This window comes from Cololabis saira, chromosome 7 (genome assembly GCF_033807715.1).
Source record: "Cololabis saira isolate AMF1-May2022 chromosome 7, fColSai1.1, whole genome shotgun sequence".
NCBI lineage: Eukaryota > Metazoa > Chordata > Actinopteri > Beloniformes > Belonidae > Cololabis > Cololabis saira.
In genome coordinates, this window is record NC_084593.1 from 23,721,609 (window position 1) to 23,739,026 (window position 17,418).

Here is a 17,418-nt window from a genome sequence, read left to right on the forward strand (position 1 = left end):
TTACGACCTGTCTTTATATGTTCTGTTGCATGCATGTTATGCAGAGAAAAGAACATGAATAGCATTTTGTACCTTTTTTTTTTTTAAATCCAAAATGTGTCTGCCATCAGATCTTTTTCAATGTGTATCCAGAAAGTGTTTTGATGAGAGGACAGGTGGGTAGAGGTCTGTACTGTATACCAGCTAAACAAAAACACAGCGCCTGTGCAGGGCTAAATAGTTTAACCTGGTTTTATTAAAAAGCCTGAGACAGATTTAATTTCCTTTATTAGAAGCAGTTTATTTACTGATGCATCACCTTATTAGGTACTGTTGTGCCAGCACACAAACTGTTATCCTTTTTCAATTTAAGGCTTTGAGCACTGGCACAAACGCTTTACAAATGAACACTCCTGTACACAATACTGATTTAAAACACAAAAGAAAGAATCAGCAATAAATATCCCAAAGTGATGCAAGATAAAAATGCATATATTGATATGATGGAACATTTCAGAGCAAAATTTAAACAAAGAGGGTTTTTAAAGTTTGGCTCTAGACTAATCAGCCGGCTGTGAATGTTCAAGCAGTGGTTCAACATCTCGTTGCCACATTATGGGTAATTAAAACGTCTTGACAAAATTAAAAAGAAAATTAAAAAGAAGCAGATGATCATCATAAGTGATATCAATACAGTCCATGTTCCTCTGCCTCTGAACATATTTGTCTATACTAAGACAAATGAAATGAGAAGCAAATGTGGCATTTTAGAGGGAAAAATTAAGCTTAATAGAGTTGAACTCAGAATGAATAAGGCAAGCAAGCTCATCCTATATGTACAGTCAGGGTTTATATTTACAGCGTTTTCCACTTTTTTCTCCTTTAAAATTTGGCCAACTGTAAAGGCGGAGTTTGTCGCCCCCTGCCGGCGCACACTAGCGTCACACTGCAAACTCCCGTTATAATTGGATCACAAGAGAGAAGCCCCGTGCAGCTCCTGGCAACCCCCGCCATCCCTAAAGAAACCCTGTTTGGACTCTTCCTCCACATCTAAAACTACAACTGGGAGCAGAAAGTGACTCCTCACAGCCAGCTGATGATGATTTGTTTTACTGTTGCCCACTCAGCTTTCCTTTAGCTCTGCCTCTACCGCAAGCAGAGGAATACAACATCCTAAATCCTGTTATCGTTGCGGTGGAGAGCAGATGAGTCCCCTCACAGGTGCTGGAAAATGACATATCACTTAGTGACAGCATATTGATCATACTTAATACTAATATTACCTCACCAGAAGATGCCACTAAAATGGGAGTGTAATAAATTAATTCTTAATACAAAGAAGAATGTCTAAAGGAGGATAACTAAGCAGAAGAGTGGCTTAGTGCTGGCTTACACTGTGTGACTCTGAAGCCACTTTAAGACATTATCCTCCGTGAGACCTGAAAGTAGCAGAGCGACACTCACCGAGACAGCACTTACTGAAAGGTAAAATCCCAACTCTTCAAATTGGAGGAAGAAACAAAAATTAAAATCTTAGATGCTAAAATTAAAGTACAAAAGGACAAAAGTGTCTCCCACCCGGTAAGCGTTTTGGTTGCTTCAGCCCCAAATAGAAGCTTTTCTTAGGATTTCTATCGCCAGTGAGCAGGTCAAGATGAGGGTACAAGAACACATGCAGGGCCGACAAAGGGAATAAAGTAATATTTTGGTGGCGATGCTTAAAAGACGCAACAATGAAGCCAGCACCGTGAATTAGAACCGCCAATGAGACTTAGGTGAATTACTGACTTTACGGCTCACAGAAGTAGCATGTCTGACCAGATTATGAGTGTGGGACTTCAAAGAAAGACATCTTAAAAAAAATAAAATAAATAAAATCAATCAAGTCAACACTCTTGGCAGTTGAATCTCAGATCAGGAAACCTCAAAAGATTGAGTCAAAAAAAAAATAGAGGACGAGCCGGCCACTGCGAACCAACTTTTCCTCGCTGACATAAAAAGGTGGACACATACTGCGAATAAACTAAATCTGCACTTCGCCCTAAAATCCAGCAGGTATGACACAATTTCAGTGTCAGACATTTATATATAGTGTTTATGTGTTTGTGCGGAGACCAAACAGGAAGAGGGGACTTCAAGTTGCAGCGAGTGCAGGGCTGCGGACTCATGGTGGCGTCTCTGCAGTAGTAGTCGTCGTCTTCTTTTTTACGGGCTTCTTCACCGCCTTGGTCTGAGTCTAGCACAGAGAGAAAAGAGCAAAATCAACAGAATAAATTAAAAGAAACAAGATTTACTGATATCACCTGCATTTAAAAAGTGGGTGCTTAGTTGTGTGAGGAAAAAGGAAAGCAAAAATATTTACATTGCACTAGAACTATTTTATTGAACATATTGGACAGTGAAAAGTATCTACAAATGACAAATACTCTTGTTAGTTTCTAACAGGTGCCAGACAGACAAACAAACCCTATAAACTTTTAAAAAACAAAACAGTTCCTCTGCATCACTTCAAGGGAAGAATAAGGTATGATATTCTTGATTGGTACCATGAATTTTAAACTGAATTTGCACTTTGACCGTGAATTTTAAACTGAATTTGCACTTTGACCGACAGTCTCCCAGCAGTTTAATCTTTCTCCAGTGTTACACCCCGCCCCCCCCATAACGGCTTGTCTTTAGTCGTCTGTACTCTTCTTTAGGACCTATTGATAGTTTATTCATGCTTTTGTCTATTTACACTTTGGTCAAACATCAACTACTGTTGATAAACTAGGTAGAAAAGTGAAAAATGGAGCATGTTTGTGTGTTTACCAGCCCGACCTCTGTCTTGGCAGCAGCTGGCTTTTTGGTGGCCTTGGTGCTGGCGGCGCGCTTGGGGGCTTTGTCTGCCACGTCGTCGTCGGAGTGTTCGGTCCTCGTGTCCGACTGGTCAGAGCTGTGTTGGGATGACGCGTCGTCGGCAAGAGAGGCAGTGGCCAAAGACCGCGCTGCAGGATTGGTCAAAGTACGAGAGTCAGTCAGAGACACGAGCTCACGGTTCACACTAAAGCACCAGATGATCCGAGACCTCAGACGACAGATTTCAGCCTCCACGTGCTGCCAAACTATTTCATTAAAAGCTTACCTGCTGTACTCTACTGCACTTATTTTTTAACAACTTGTGCTTTTTATTATTTTACCTCTTCTCTTATCATTTTATTTGTTATTTACCGTTTAATTGTGTCTTGCCGCTTTTAATGTTGATGTAAAGCACTTTGAATTACCTTGTGTTGAATTGTGCCATACAAATAAACTTGCCTTCATTCAATGTATTTGAAAGGAAAGTTAAACAGCATCTGCTCGGTCCAATCACAGCATTTGTCAAGAGCTAGTGGCCAGATTTCAAAATGTATACTTTTACAGTCTTTTTAAAAACAAAAAAAAAAGTTGATATGCTATTAACTTAGGCTCAGAGTCAGAAGACTCAATATACCTAAAAAAAGTCCCCACTTACTGCTTAAATCAAGCTGAAACCAGAAGACACCTGTATACTTGAGATGGAATATAACTAGATTTCCCACTTTGCTACTGCTCATCTACATTTTGTTATAAATAGACTGTAGAAAAGGTCAGTGAGTCTCGCAACACTGAAGATAAAAAGCTAGAATAAGGAGAAATATGCAATAACACAGGTGAACGCTTACTTCAGTGCTGCTTCTAGTTTTAAAAAGCTGTGCAGCCTTAACGTGATAAACTGTTTATTCATCTGAACAGACGAGCCCTCAGAGTCGCAGCTGAAAGCGCAACGAGGCACAAAGACCCTCCTTCTGAGTTTTCTCGCCTCAGTCACATGCTTCTACCCCCTCAACCCTCCCAGGCAAAAGTTCCCACATTATCCTGAAAGTGTTTTAAATCACATGACTCCATGGCCCCCGCCACTCGGAGTCCCACTCAGTTAAAAGTCAAACAAAGGAAGCCCTCATGGTGGCGGCCCGGCCGGCAGGCCCGTGGGTAAGAAGCAGCTGGTCGGGTGCTATGGGGACGTTCGCGCCGCGCAGCCTTACTTTGCCGTGTGGAAGCGCTCTTGGTTCGGGGCAGCGTGCTGGCGCCCAAGCTCATGTCGTCCATGTGCTCCCGTCTCATACGGACGTCTGAGGAACGCAGACCCAGCTCGTCGTCAGCGGTGATGAGAGTCAGGTCCTGCATGCTGAAACTCCGCAGTTTGTCTGACAAGACGCCCTGACCCTGGACGTCACAGCAAACACAGGAGATGACAGGAAAACATTTGTAATATTTGGTGTTCTTCATCTAGACTCTGCTCAATAATGTTGAATTTGATACAATTTATCTGTCACTATACTATTCATAAACAACTTCCCACTAGTATTTAACCATCTGATAATAGGGAGAGCTCTTTCCACCCAAAGATGAAGTGGGCCCCCCTCCCCACTCCTCCAGATGCTGCACCACAACCACAACACACAAAAGGATAGTGATGTACCGAAATGAAAATTTGTGGCCAAAAACGGAAAATAATAAACACTTGGCCGAATACCGAACATGGTTCTTCGCAGTTCTTAATTTATTTTGCCAATTTTTTCACCATTGCATAAATCAAATAAATTAGATTTAGGCATGCTTTTCAAAGAAAAAAAATCTTTTACAAAATTACAAGGTAGAAAATATTTATTGAACATAAAAAAACTGAACATTTTTTAATTTACCAGCATTATGTTGTTTTGGTTCCACCTCCTGGTGAATGTTAGGTAAAATTCTTATGTGGTTACTTTTTGTTTGGCCAACGATTAATGTTTGTGGTGCGCAACCGTTACGGGAGCAGCCAGTCTATTTCCTTATATTACAACGCCGTTATTAATTGTTAGTTTTTTTCCCCACTTATTCCACCGAATGTGTTTTTTTTGCCATTTTCGGCCGAACAATTTCGGTTACCGAACAATCGGTGCATCACTACAAAAGGACATAATCAAGTTTTTGGTTTGTTTTTTATCAGCTATTATAGTTTTGAAGCAGGTTATTTGGCCATTAGATGTCAGCACCTCTAACACATTTGACCTTTTAACTTTTATGTCTCATGGAAACTAGATAACCCAATATCTAAGATGCATCACTGTTATTGAAGACATTGCATGGAAAGTATTTGCCTTTTAGTGGCTGTAATGGTAAAGACCTGAATGGAATTCACTGCAGACATCTGCCAGTAGATGACATTGATTTGGCTCCACTGACAGTGTAATGGTCCCACACCCAACCGTGCATCGGGAGCAGCATTTTGTACTTTCAGGTTTCAGCTCAAGGACAATATTTGTTTCTTTTTTCATTTGCACACACAAACTTATTTTTCAACTACTTTGTTAACTTGCCTGCTCATGCTACACATCTGATACCTAACATAATAATGGATTGATGACATGTAATCAGGACAAGTAAGCCAGAGGCATCTGAGCAACATATTTATGAAAACAAACTGAACACAAAGCTCACCTTGGTGGCTGCAGTGACGGCAGCATTAGCAGCGAGGTTGAGACCCCGTTTTCCAAACTTCATCATGGTCTCATAACTCCTGTCTTTGGCCTGGGCTATATACTCGTCTATCTCCTGCAGACGGACGAGATGAGGAGAAAGATCAACGATACGGACCACCAGTGCTAGTACGAGACTAAAGCAGAGACCATCATCAACGAGGCTGTGGCTTCGGCCCGCTCGTCTCCTACCTTCTCTTTGTTGGAGAGGGTTGGGTGGACGAACTTGCGGTAGAGGACGCTGGAGCCCTTGGTGTACGGAGACAGGAGCCAGATCACGAAGGCAATCTTCAGCTCAAAATAAAAAGGAAACCTGGCAAATGAAAGAAAAAGTCATACCACTGAGAGATGAAGAAAAAGAAGAGGTTTCACAGTAGCCTTCGGACACAAGAGGTGGTAAAAAAACTAAATTCTGCAAGTTGGTTTTAATAGTGCTTAAAAGACAAATGCCCATTTCTGAAATTGAGGTGTAATTAAATAACTGACACATTTAAGATTATATAAGCAGAGTTTACCAGGTTGGAGTAAGTGTAGTTTTTAAGAGGATTTTAGTTGAAATAAACGCAAGGTCCAACAAGGGTTAGCAGTCAGCAAAGACCTTGGCACAACTTGTCTATAAACCTGTGAGCAGCAATAACTGACATGTCTCAGGGGACTTCAGGTGGGAACCTTCTTTCACCAGTTTTTCATTTCGTTAGTCCCACGACACCTCCAGAAGGCTAAAAAGTGATCACTGGCGTCCCAGGGTCACATCACGAATGCCAGCTCTAACTGCCCCGCACCAACACAACAGCCTCCTTTACCTGACCTACAACTCCACAACATCCTTCCTTCATTTCCTTATAAAAATGGCTGCCAGAGCCAAACCAGCACCATCAACAGACCCAGGCTCCGTTCATGCCCTGGATAGTAACAGTGCCAACACTACACCCAGCAGAAGCAAACAAACTTACCAGCATGGTCCCAAGAGATTCAGACAGGCCACCCACACCTCCTTAACTAGATTCCCTCTTCTTGGATTTCCTCCTGAAAAGCCTGATAGATCTCAGACCGCTCCTGAACTGCCACTCTCAGGTTCATCTCCTTCCCCTGACTGGATTTGGAGCCACCTCCGTAACTATGGCATCCTTATTCCCAGCTGACGACAGGTCTGTCCCGGCATTGGGACAATTGAACTCATCCGTTAAACTACATATTTGTAGCTGCAATATTCCTTTCCTGTACAATGTTACACTACTAAAGACACCTAGGAACACCCAAACACTTCCTTAAAGAGCGGCTACCTACCATTTCTATTCTCTACACGGAGGATATTGGAATTTGGTTCATTGAAAATGTCCACATCAACCTAAGGAATAAGCCAAACTGCAAACACTAAACTTCAGACCTGACAAGTCTACTCTATCCAACCCTTCAGCAACATCCTGCCGAACTTGCTCTATCTGTCCTTTATCACTCAGGTCCACACTGTACCACCTACCTAAACTCTTCACTAGCTTTTCTCCAACTGTTGGAATTTTCTCCTCATCAATGAAGAACTTATCACTTAACTGTCCCCTACACATTGAGATCCCCGTAGACTTGCCAGGCTTTATCTTTATTCAAGCCCACCTGAGGTTCATAGAAAAATAAGTCAGATCTTAAAACAAATGTTTCGAGATACTTTCCACATTTTTACATACCTTTTTGGCATTTCAGGTACCAAACTCTTAAGCTTGATTTATTTTATATATGTGGCAATACATTTATTAGTTTGTTGAAATTCTAACAGTTTGGGTTTTCTTCAGTGTGAACTCTGCGCTCCGTGTGGTGATCTCTTGATTACCCCTGGACTGATTTGAATAAGTGAAAACCTCATGAAATTGACGCTACATTCATTTGAGGCATTTCCCAAGGCGACAAGTCTGTGTGGCCTCTTGTGCAAAGCTCGTCTACAGGGAGCAGAAATGGCCCAAGAGATCAAAAACGAGTTTGATTTGCCACAGAGACTTCAGGTGACATGAATCGAGAAGAGTTTTGCACTGGAATATGATTTATAATGGTGAAACCCCAGAGCTAAGCTCAAATTCACAGTCAGTTAAACAAACTGAAGCTGTTTAGTTTTTTTTTTTTGTTTTTGGTCTGGTAATTTTTGTATTATTGCAATCTGTAGTCTTAGCTTTAAGAGCCCACAGCTATAAACCTCTACAATGACCCTTTGAAGAGACTAAAATCACAAGTACAGCAACAATTCATTTCTCTCCAGGCATAAATAAAGTACTTTAAATCAAACTGATAACAGGTTACTACGTGCAACGCTGTTGCTGGTTGGGAGTTCCAGTTTTCTGAGGCGTGCCACGTAGCTACTTCATGTAAGAAATGCATCTTTTTGAGGTGAAAGTAGTCTATAATCTATACGCTGGGGAAGATCTGTATCTGGATGCAGAAACAAATTAAATTAATATTGGACCTAAAAATAACTAACTAATAAATAGCACTGAACACACTTGTGAATGTCAACAGCCCCAGACTCACCATGACAGGAGCAGGTCTGTAGCCGTCTCTGCTGTAGTGAATAACGCAAATACTATCCAGTACATCATCCATTTCACCTGGAGACACACACAATGTGAGAGAGGGGAGAAAAATAAAAAGGAGCACGACATCTGATAAATGGGACACGAAAACCCACTGCATCAAAACCCACGTGCAGGGACACGTGGAGCAAAAGAGGAGCGGTGCTAAAGCGACCTACAAACACATAAATGCATCATATTGTACGCTTCAGTCCATTAACATGACAGACGTTTTGAAAGGTTGATCTCAAGAGATTATAAATTAGTTAGCACAGCAGACAAGCTCAACCACCACAGGTTTAGATGAAACCTGATCAATAACAACATACTGGCATGAAAAGTACAAGGAAAGCTTTTTATTTTTTAGAAAAAAAATAAAGTGAGCTATTCACAGGTGGAAACATGAAACTGAATTTTAAACTTCTTAAATGTGTCAAATGAAGCTTAAGAGGGATGAAAACATCCGCTCTAAAAATGGCATGCCCCCCCTCCTCCTTCGCGCTTGCTCCTCCCCTTATGCACTCCTTTTGTGGCCGTCTGCTTGAGCTGCGATTGAGATGGTGGGTTGCCATAGAAACGTGCCAAGGGGAGACTGTTCTCCAGTGCAAATTAAGGCTGAGGGCCAGAGCGCTGCTCCTCCTCCTGGCTCCCCTCTCCCTCGCTCTTCTGATGCAGCGATGAGGTAAGCAGGAGGGACCCCGATTAGTCAAGAGAGCGTCAGCTCAAGACAAAACAAGACTGTGCTGCATTTTTAAACGCCATTTCCATCTTGATCAGCGCTCTGTTATTTTTATTTAATGCCATTCCCTCTATATACTGATAAGTCTTCTTTAGCAAAAAGTGGATCAAGACTCAAAACAACAAAAAGGAGGTTTGAAGTTTCTAAGGATGGGCATATCTAATCGAGGAAGAATGTTAGGAATCAAGTGACTTGAGAATTTCATGCCATCGGTATGCCTTGGATGTTTGTTCTTGAATGCAACTCTCTGTCTATCGATTTGTTTACAACTTTTATGACTTCTTCCCCCATTTAAATTAATATTTTTTTTAGATTGTGCATCACCCCAAGTCAATTAACAAAGTTAAGCAACCAACTTACACTAAACAGGCCAACTCTCTTGTAGCACGAGTTTTAGTGTCATCTCCTTAATAATTTCCTCAAACTGCACCAGTCACGACAGGAGAGATGCACCGATTGCAATTTTATCTTCAGCCTGACTCTACCCTGTTCTGAAGCCATTTGAATATTTTTCCCCTCTTATTATAATCAAGAGCATATGTCAACTAAATAAACAATTAAAGGCTGCAGAGGCTGTATGCTTTGTTTACAGCCTTTTAAGCTTTGTTAACCTTATAACATTAAACATGCTCAGCAGGTGATGCCATTTTGAATGTTTGGTTAAGTTAGTCGTCTCAATTGTGTTGGTTGTAATTGCTGTACGTGTCAAGTTTATCCTCACAGGCTGGAGAAAATTCTCAGCAACAGGTTCCCTCGTGACTGCATCATCATGATTTACTAACTGAAGGGAAAAAAAAGATCATCATTTCAAGGCTGTCCATATGATGTACATACTGAACAACAAAAATACTCAGATACCAATCAGGACCAAAAGAAATCAGCCCATCAGTTGGTACATCCCTAATTAAAAGCATGGTCAGGCTGATTTAAAATGCTGGAGAGCTAACATTTACCAACATTTCACAGGAAATTAAGAGGGGAGAGAAAAAAAAAAAAAGTTATTTATACCAATGATTCCAAGTTTGAAGACCATGGTAGTAACAGAAGATTATATTAAAAGGATATAAAATAATAGCAAACAGTCAGTGTAAAACTGTGATAATATTCAGGTCTTTGGATGTTGGGAAACCCTGGATTTTTGACACCAACACCAAAAAGGGACTACATGTCAACCGAGGAGATGCAACACTTCATCCCTCAAACTCCTTCAACTGCTGCACCCAACTCCATCCCCTTCACCTCAGCTCATCTGCAGCTAGCTGTCAACAGCCCGGAGCACAAACCCTCCAAACCAAAGCAAAGCAGACAAGAGGTCGTGAACTGCTGCGACACAGTAACCTAGAGGTGATACTTACATACTCCTTCACGTTCTTCGTTTTGACAGCTTTGTATGAGGAGTATGCTGGGTACAGAGTCCCAAAGGCAAGGCTAAAAAAACAAAGCAGAGGGAAAAGACAGCGGATTAACCAGGTCGGTTATTAGCTTGTGTAAATGTAAAACAGCAGTCAAAGCGGCACCATCGTCATACTACTGACAAAGTTTCTCCATGGTTTTTATCAGATCGCTGACGCCACTGAAAATAAAAGGATGGGCAGCATCTTGACAAAACACACTAGCGTGATAACCAGTGCAAATAGGATCATGGAAATCACGGAGTCAGGAAGATGACAGGAAGATAAAGTGGAAAAACACACAGAAAGGTCTGCCAGGGGTGGGCCACCATGCGTTAGAGAATTTTCTTTTTTTAATAGTGTGCCGTTTGTAGCATCCTGTGCCACGGGGGGGATTTGTGCTGATGTGACAGGATGCTGAATAAAGGACAGTAGGGAGAATACAGTCAGAAAGTCACCAGTATTTCTCTTTGTTTACTGTTTTGGCCAGCATTCGCAATGTACGACCTGAATCTAGAACCCTGAATGCCCGCACCGCCTCTGCCTTTGAGACTTACGTTTCCAGCCATTGTGAGTCTGATCGTGATCTACTGGCTTTTTTTCTTTTTTTACACCCTCTGAGCATTCAGACACATCTTCTGTCCCGTTTAGTCTCAACTGCCCAGTCATGTGTGCAGCGCTAAGCTCTGTACCGTGAGCTGAGATGGCTGGAAGGAAACCTAGAGGCCAGCAGACTTCCTCGGCAGACGCCCTGTGCCTCATTGTGCCACATCACTAGTTCATCTGCTCCTTTCCTTCAGACAAAAAAAACTGCTCTAAATTGAAAAAGCATGTTACATATTACAGTTGATTGACCATTTGCTAGGGCCACTGTGATGAATATCCACTACAAGTCACACTGTCTGTCTCCCATCAAAGGAGGAACAAGGAGTAACAGTTTGCACTGGTATCACCTGCATTTGATATCCAGGAATATTAATAGGGATCATTTCTAGACCTGGGGCCTTTCTAAGACAGTCATTTGTTTCAATCTTACACACACAAGCAGAGTCGGCTGGTTAAATCTGCAGAAATTAGCAGCATCGCTGACAAGATAGACAAGACAGTGGCGTCAATTCAGTGGAAGCTAAGGTATGGCAAGGTTACGAGTCACAGAACTTAACTAGCGTATCAATCAACACGTCCAGCAAATACTAACACAGAAGTCTGCTATGGAGCTTATCTGTGTGGTTAAGAAAATTTGAACTTTTTCAAATGCAGTCTCGCTCACTGCAAAAACTTAAAATCTTACCAGGAATATTTGTCTTATTTCTAGTTAAAATGTCTAATTTTTAGTCAAAAAAATCTCATTACACTTAAAACAAGAGTCATCACCAGAAAAAAATAACTAATTTGCCAATTTTCACCTGTTTCAAGTAAATTTTCACTTGAAATAAGTAGAAAAATCTGCCAGTGGGACAAGATTTATCTTCTCATTACAAGCAAAACAATCTTGTTCCATTGGCAGATTTTTCTACTTATTTTAAGTGAAAATCTACTTGAAACAGGTGAAAACGGTTGTTTTTGAGTCTTGTCTTAAATGTAATGAGATTTTTTTTGACTGAAAATTAGACATTTTAACTAGAAATAAGACAAATATTCTTGTTAAGATGAGTTTTTGCAGTGTATAATAACTAGTGAAATCATGTTCTGATTTGCATTTGTAGTTATTCTATATGTAGAATAATCAATACAAAGAGACAGAGTAATTCCATAAATGTATTTGGAAAAACAAACATTTACATTTAACCCTTGAAGCAAAGGTGTGGCGGCTGCCATACCTTGCCATACCCAATTGACGCCCCTGATCTGTTGATGAGATGGCTCAACACCCTGAGCTTTTAGTTATCACTTTAGATGCTGTATTGTGAACGTGTCTCCGTGAGGGGATGGGTGGAGGAAGGCTGCTGGCTTTAGTTGAGTCATCCACACTGTGGGGCTGTGTTTGTGTACAGGTGGAGGCAGAGGCCTAAGCTGCTGCTCTGCAACACTGCAACGTGCTGTAAAGCCTGATTTATGGTTCCGCGTTACACCGACGCAGAGCCTCACGGCGTAGGGTGCGCGTCGCCGCGTACCCTACGGAGTAGCCTTTGCGTCGATTTAACGGCATAAATGAGGCTTAAAGACGGGTCTGCCTGCACGCAGCGAGGTTGTGGATTAACAATGGAGTCTGCTACACACCAGCTCCTGTACCTGGCAGCAGATTATTCGAGCAGCTGTCGGATGCTGCATCATTGCATTGATGAGAAACAATATGCAAATATATATAAATATATATATATAGTGCAAATAGCATCATGCAACCAGGAGTCGATGACAGTGCTGTTTGAGCGTCCGACGCTGAAGAATGGAGGAGCAAGGTTTAAAAACACAACAATACTCACACGACTATCCTCGAGATGATCCAGGATACCATCTTGCTGGACCGCCACAGCGAGGTTTCTCTCGTTTTTTTGCCTAGTAAAATCTCGGTGGCTACCAGAGGCGGGCTGGGTGGCCCCCCATTCCCCTCGAGCGTGTATGTATGGGCCGCCGGGAGGCTGCAGCTCGGCTCAGCTGGGCTGTCAGTGTGGGTCAGCTGGGCTGGGCAGCTGTGATGAGCTGCTGCAGTCTGCTGTCTCCACCGCTGCACGCTGCAGCCTCTTAAGGCTGAATTACACTTCTGCGTCAAAACGACGCCGTGTCTACGGCGTGTGGTTTTTGGACACGCAGAGGACACGCCGTCACATGCGCCGTCAGTGACGTGCACCTCCCGAAAATTGTAACTACGCGTCGAGGAGACGCAGACCACACGCAGACCGAGAGGGCTGTGATTGGTTCGTTTGAAAGCGAAGCATTTCCGGTTTCCGGTTTGAATCAGTAGTGAACTTCCAGGGCTTTTTTCTTCGTTTATATGTGATTTTTTTTGTTTTTGTTTTTTGCACAATAGTTGTCCTTATTTCTTTGATTTACTGTGACCGGAAAAAGTCGGATAAACCATTCAGAAAAAGATCGCTAACTAGTGGCCGCGGGGGGTACTGCACCGCGACCAAACGGAGAGACGGAGAAGTCTGAACGATTCGTGACGGCACCACGGGTGCGCCGTGTGCTCTGCGTGTGTGTGACGCAGAAGTATACTCAGCCCTTAAAGGGCCAGCACACCTCACACACGTGCAGCACGTTCTTCCTCCTCTTTTATCCTCGTGTGGCCTCACACCATAGCTGTAAAAGTCTCCCGTTTTGGTCGGGAAACTACTGTATTTGACCCATCTTTCCTGCCATCCTCCCGTATTAGTATTTCCCTGTAAATGTCCAGTTTTATAATATAATTTTTAAACAGAAAGCTGAATTGTCACTAACCTCGCGAGAACGGCCACCTGCTGTAACCTGGGTGGAAGTTCTCGCGAGGTTAGTGGCGACAACTGGAGCAAACTCGGAACAACAAATCAGAGGGATGGATTAAAAAATCCATTTTGAATTCTTAATTCACAAATGTAGATATTTTTTTTATTTTTTTTTTCTGTGTGCATGTGCCTCCCTTAGGACTTTCTGTTTCAAATCTTTTTTATTATTTTTCACAAAGAATATAAAAATACAATGTTACATTGAGAATGTATATCCTAAATGTAGATATTTTAAGACCAAACCGTGTTTGGTCCATTGGAGAAATGAGCTAAAGCTCTTGAGTCTTGTTAAAGAAAAGAAAGCCCTTAAACTATTTTCTTTACTTGAAGGATATGAGATGGCCCTTGTGAGTTTTTTTTTTATTTTATGTTACGATAATTAGATTATCAGTGTATATTTTGTAATACTGATGTTGCTCAACCCAAGGCAAAAGTTTGTAATTCTGATATGAAGTTTATGAGCCTTGTTTGTTTGTATCTATGTTTCATTTAAAAAAAAAAAAATCAGAGAGATGGATGGATGTAACCAGAGAGAAGGTATTTCTGCCCCAAAAAAGAAGACTTGGTGTAAATATCTCTAAAAATGGGAAACCAAATTTACTTTCTTAAAGAGGAGTTACAGAAACACGCGTGTGTCATCAGTCAGTGAATTCCAGAGAGCAACATGATTGAAAATGACAACTTAAAAGAAAGTGTAAATGTTTCACTTTAAGACAATTAATTTGTATATAAACTGAAAATATTTTAAATAAAAAAATATGCTTTAATCCACTTTTGTGTTTTCATTTAGGCTCTATTATAGGAATTACATACATAGGAATGTCCACAGCATTTCAGTCAACAAAGATACGCGTATCAGATTCTGAGCACATAATTGTAGTTTGTAAGTGGTTGACAGGTAGTTATTTTAGATTTTTCGCAAATCTGTCTTAAAATGTAAGATATTGGACCTCGGTTGGGCCTGTGGGACAGCGGTGGAAAATTTGACAGGTATAACCCACACTTGGCTCAGCAGACTCCTTTACCAAGGGTGGTGGTGGCAGAAACCAGAGAAAACCACACTTTTAACAAAAATATGAATTGCTGAGACCATGTTTGCGAAATAAACTGACCTAAACTGAAACTGAGTGCCAATAATCTGAATTTTCAAAGGGAGGCCACCCCTGAAGTGACAAAAGTTACAGTTCATCATCTGACCACTAGGGGAGGAATCCAAAGCAAATCAATCTCTATTAATCCCAATGTCAAGATGTCCAACTTTGTCGTAAAAAATAAACATATATATAGCCTGGTTAAAAAAAACAAACTATTTTCTTCCTTAATAGCTTGATTTCACATCTATGGCAGTTGGGCCTCGGGGGAAGTTATATAGTTAGTATATAAAGCAAGTTTTTGTTAAGCTGGTCCTCAAGATCTACTATTTCGCATGCTCTGGATGTTTCCCGGCCTCAGCACACCTGATTCTAATTAAGTCCTCATTAGTTTGTTATCAATGTCTGGGCAGTTCTGTTAGAAATAGAATAGAAATATAAAGCCTTCATTATCATTTTGATACAATGAGATTAGGCAGCAGCTCCATAAAAGTGCACACATGTAAAGACTATGTAAAAAAACAAAATAAGAAACAGGAAACATAAATATATATACACTATGTAAATTAACGAATGAGAGAATATTGCACATGGATGAGTGAAAGAATATTACACATACCGTAAATGAGTAAAGAATATTGCACATAATGGATGAAGAATAAAAAATATTGCATAGTAGGCCTATGAGTTGTTGTTGACACAGCTCCTTGTGCTGAAGCAGGGTAGAATCCAAAAACATGCAGGGCAGTATCTCGAGGACCAGGGTTGAAGACCACTGATGTAAAGCAATAAATGTATAATATAGGACATAGAATTTGGATTGGTAAATTGGCTTACCCGATGTCTAGTCATTATCACTCCCTCAAAACTTACCAAACCAATCAGTTTACTAACCGCAAGATCAGCGAAACATAGGTAATTTCTGATTTCACCACAGAAACTATACATAAACAGGATATTCCACTGCAAATGTTTTTTTGGAAGCTTCAGGTCCTCTGGTGTAGATCTGCCGAGGGAGCTGGTGATAACCGGGGCTACCTGTCATTGACACAAGGTGGGCATGTTCTTGTTGGTTCAGGACTTGTTTGTCCCACCCATTAACATGGCGCCGCACAGTGCAAGAGGAGAAAAAAGCTTCAAAAGTGCTCTTCAGAAAGCCTTTGGGTGAGATCAAAGAGGGTTTGTCCTATCATTTACAAATCTATGACTGAAACCTGCATCCCCCAAGTTTCCCTGCTGCATTAGCAGCTAAAGGTCTTACATGTATCTGTTAGGAAAATTTAAATAATTTTAAATGAAACATTATGCTCTTTTTCAAAGGTCGACACAATGTATTGAGGTATTAATGTCAAACATGCCTTGATCAAATTATAACAGAGATACAGAACAAAAGCTCTCATTTCAACCATTTCTTTGCATGCATCTTCATAGCAGCCAGTTTTGTGGATGACGTGAGCCACTTGATCCTATATTATGTAATGGGTCTGAGAGCTTTGTCCTACCACTTCTGAGGAACAGCAAACGATAAATACAAAAACAAAATATCCGATACGTCTGCTTTGTAGGTTTCCTGCAGCCTTGACAACAATACGCTGTCTGATGGCGAGCGTTTATTTGTTGTGCTGAACCAGCTTTGTATAAGTTCTTAAATTTACCTAATGGCTTTAATTTAGGAATTTAATGCATTTCCATTTCTTATGAAAATCAAAAATACAAACACAAGGGAGTTTTTGTAAACTTTATTGTGAAAAATCAAACAGACTGCTAAGATCAATATATATATTGATACAATGTTAATGGCCAGTAGTTCTGTTCACCTGCAGTTGTGATTCTTGAACAATGTTGTTGGAAGTCTGCAGTTCATTGAACCCATGGGACAAAGACAGATGAAAATAAAACAGCCTTCTCTGAAGCTCTTCTGATCAATATCTTGCAGTGTATTAAAAAAAAGGAAAAAAAAAAAAGATTTCTCACTTTACAAGAGAAATAAGAAAACTAAAAATACAAAACTTTGGTCTGCTTCCCTTGACTGGCTGCTTCCACAATTAATTTCAGCCACAAAGGGCAGAAACAATCAGCTGTTTAAAAACTTCAAAAAAAAATCTACAAAAACAGGTTAACCTTGCTCCTATTAAAAAGAAATAATACCAATGTCATTGAAATAGGAAAGTTAGCCCAGTACTCACATTTCGTCAGTTGCTTTAAATTGACGCTGAACCTCTGCTCCAAAGGCACGTCAGCTTTTACCTCCCTTACACTCACATCTTACATATACAATGAAAACCGAACACACTGACTTTAAATACAATTTTTAATCGAAAAAACAAAAGCAAAAAAAAGGCAAAAAAAAGGAAAATTCCAAAAACAACTAGACAAGTTTGAGCGTACTGTGTAACAGCGATAAAGGACTTCCTTCATCGAAGCGCTGATTAGTCCCTCCCCTTCTAAACCCTCCCCCCCCAAATTAAAATGTCCTCGATCCTAAATCCCAGACTTAAACTGTCCCAAACAACCTACACTATCGTTGTACTCTGCACGCAGCAGCTCGTACTTATGTTGGTATGTGATGTATACTGTGTGTACGTAGTGGAGTGGTCTTCAGTGGCTCGTTGTTCAGGGACCGGGACTAAGGGCGAACTATTTTAGATTCATGAGCCTTCAGTGTCCCAACAGCATCCTTCACTGCATGATAGATGATGTTCTTCACCTAAGTAAAACCAAG

At 40.9% G+C, this 17,418-nt stretch overlaps 2 protein-coding genes across 4 annotated transcripts in view; both read right to left on the reverse strand.

Moving 5' to 3' along the window:
- Positions 1–250: 250 nt before the first annotated feature.
- Positions 251–13,314, reverse strand: reep2 (receptor accessory protein 2). The gene is made up of 8 exons (XM_061725124.1): positions 12,607–13,314; positions 10,148–10,220; positions 8,013–8,089; positions 5,691–5,811; positions 5,461–5,574; positions 4,023–4,203; positions 2,800–2,966; positions 251–2,215 (listed from the first exon to the last, which is right to left on the reverse strand). The coding sequence occupies exons 1-8, from the start codon at positions 12,636–12,638 to the stop codon at positions 2,144–2,146; spliced, it is 837 nt and encodes a 278-aa protein (XP_061581108.1). The 5' UTR covers positions 12,639–13,314; the 3' UTR covers positions 251–2,143.
- A 3,106-nt stretch (positions 13,315–16,420) lies between these two features.
- Positions 16,421–17,418, reverse strand: part of kdm3b (lysine (K)-specific demethylase 3B) — a 42,362-nt gene continuing 41,364 nt past the window's right edge. For all 3 annotated transcript variants that reach the window (XM_061725127.1, XM_061725126.1, XM_061725125.1), the window contains one exon: positions 16,421–17,403. In XM_061725127.1, coding sequence (XP_061581111.1) covers positions 17,323–17,403 — 81 coding nt within the window. In that variant the 3' untranslated portion in view covers positions 16,421–17,322. The remainder of the gene's footprint in view (positions 17,404–17,418) is intronic.

What these genes read in the sequence shown, in the direction of transcription:
- reep2 (XM_061725124.1), bottom strand. Translation starts at nt 12,638, where the DNA reads ATGGTATCCTGGATCATCTCGAGGATAGTCGT. An exon ending in CGAAGAACGTGAAGGAGTAT is followed by an intron (nt 8,090 to 10,147) that starts GTAAGTATCACC and finishes GTGTGTCTCCAG; the next exon opens with GTGAAATGGATGATGTACTG. An exon ending in CAGCTGCTGCCAAGACAGAG is followed by an intron (nt 2,216 to 2,799) that starts GTCGGGCTGGTA and finishes TCTCTGTGCTAG; the next exon opens with ACTCAGACCAAGGCGGTGAA.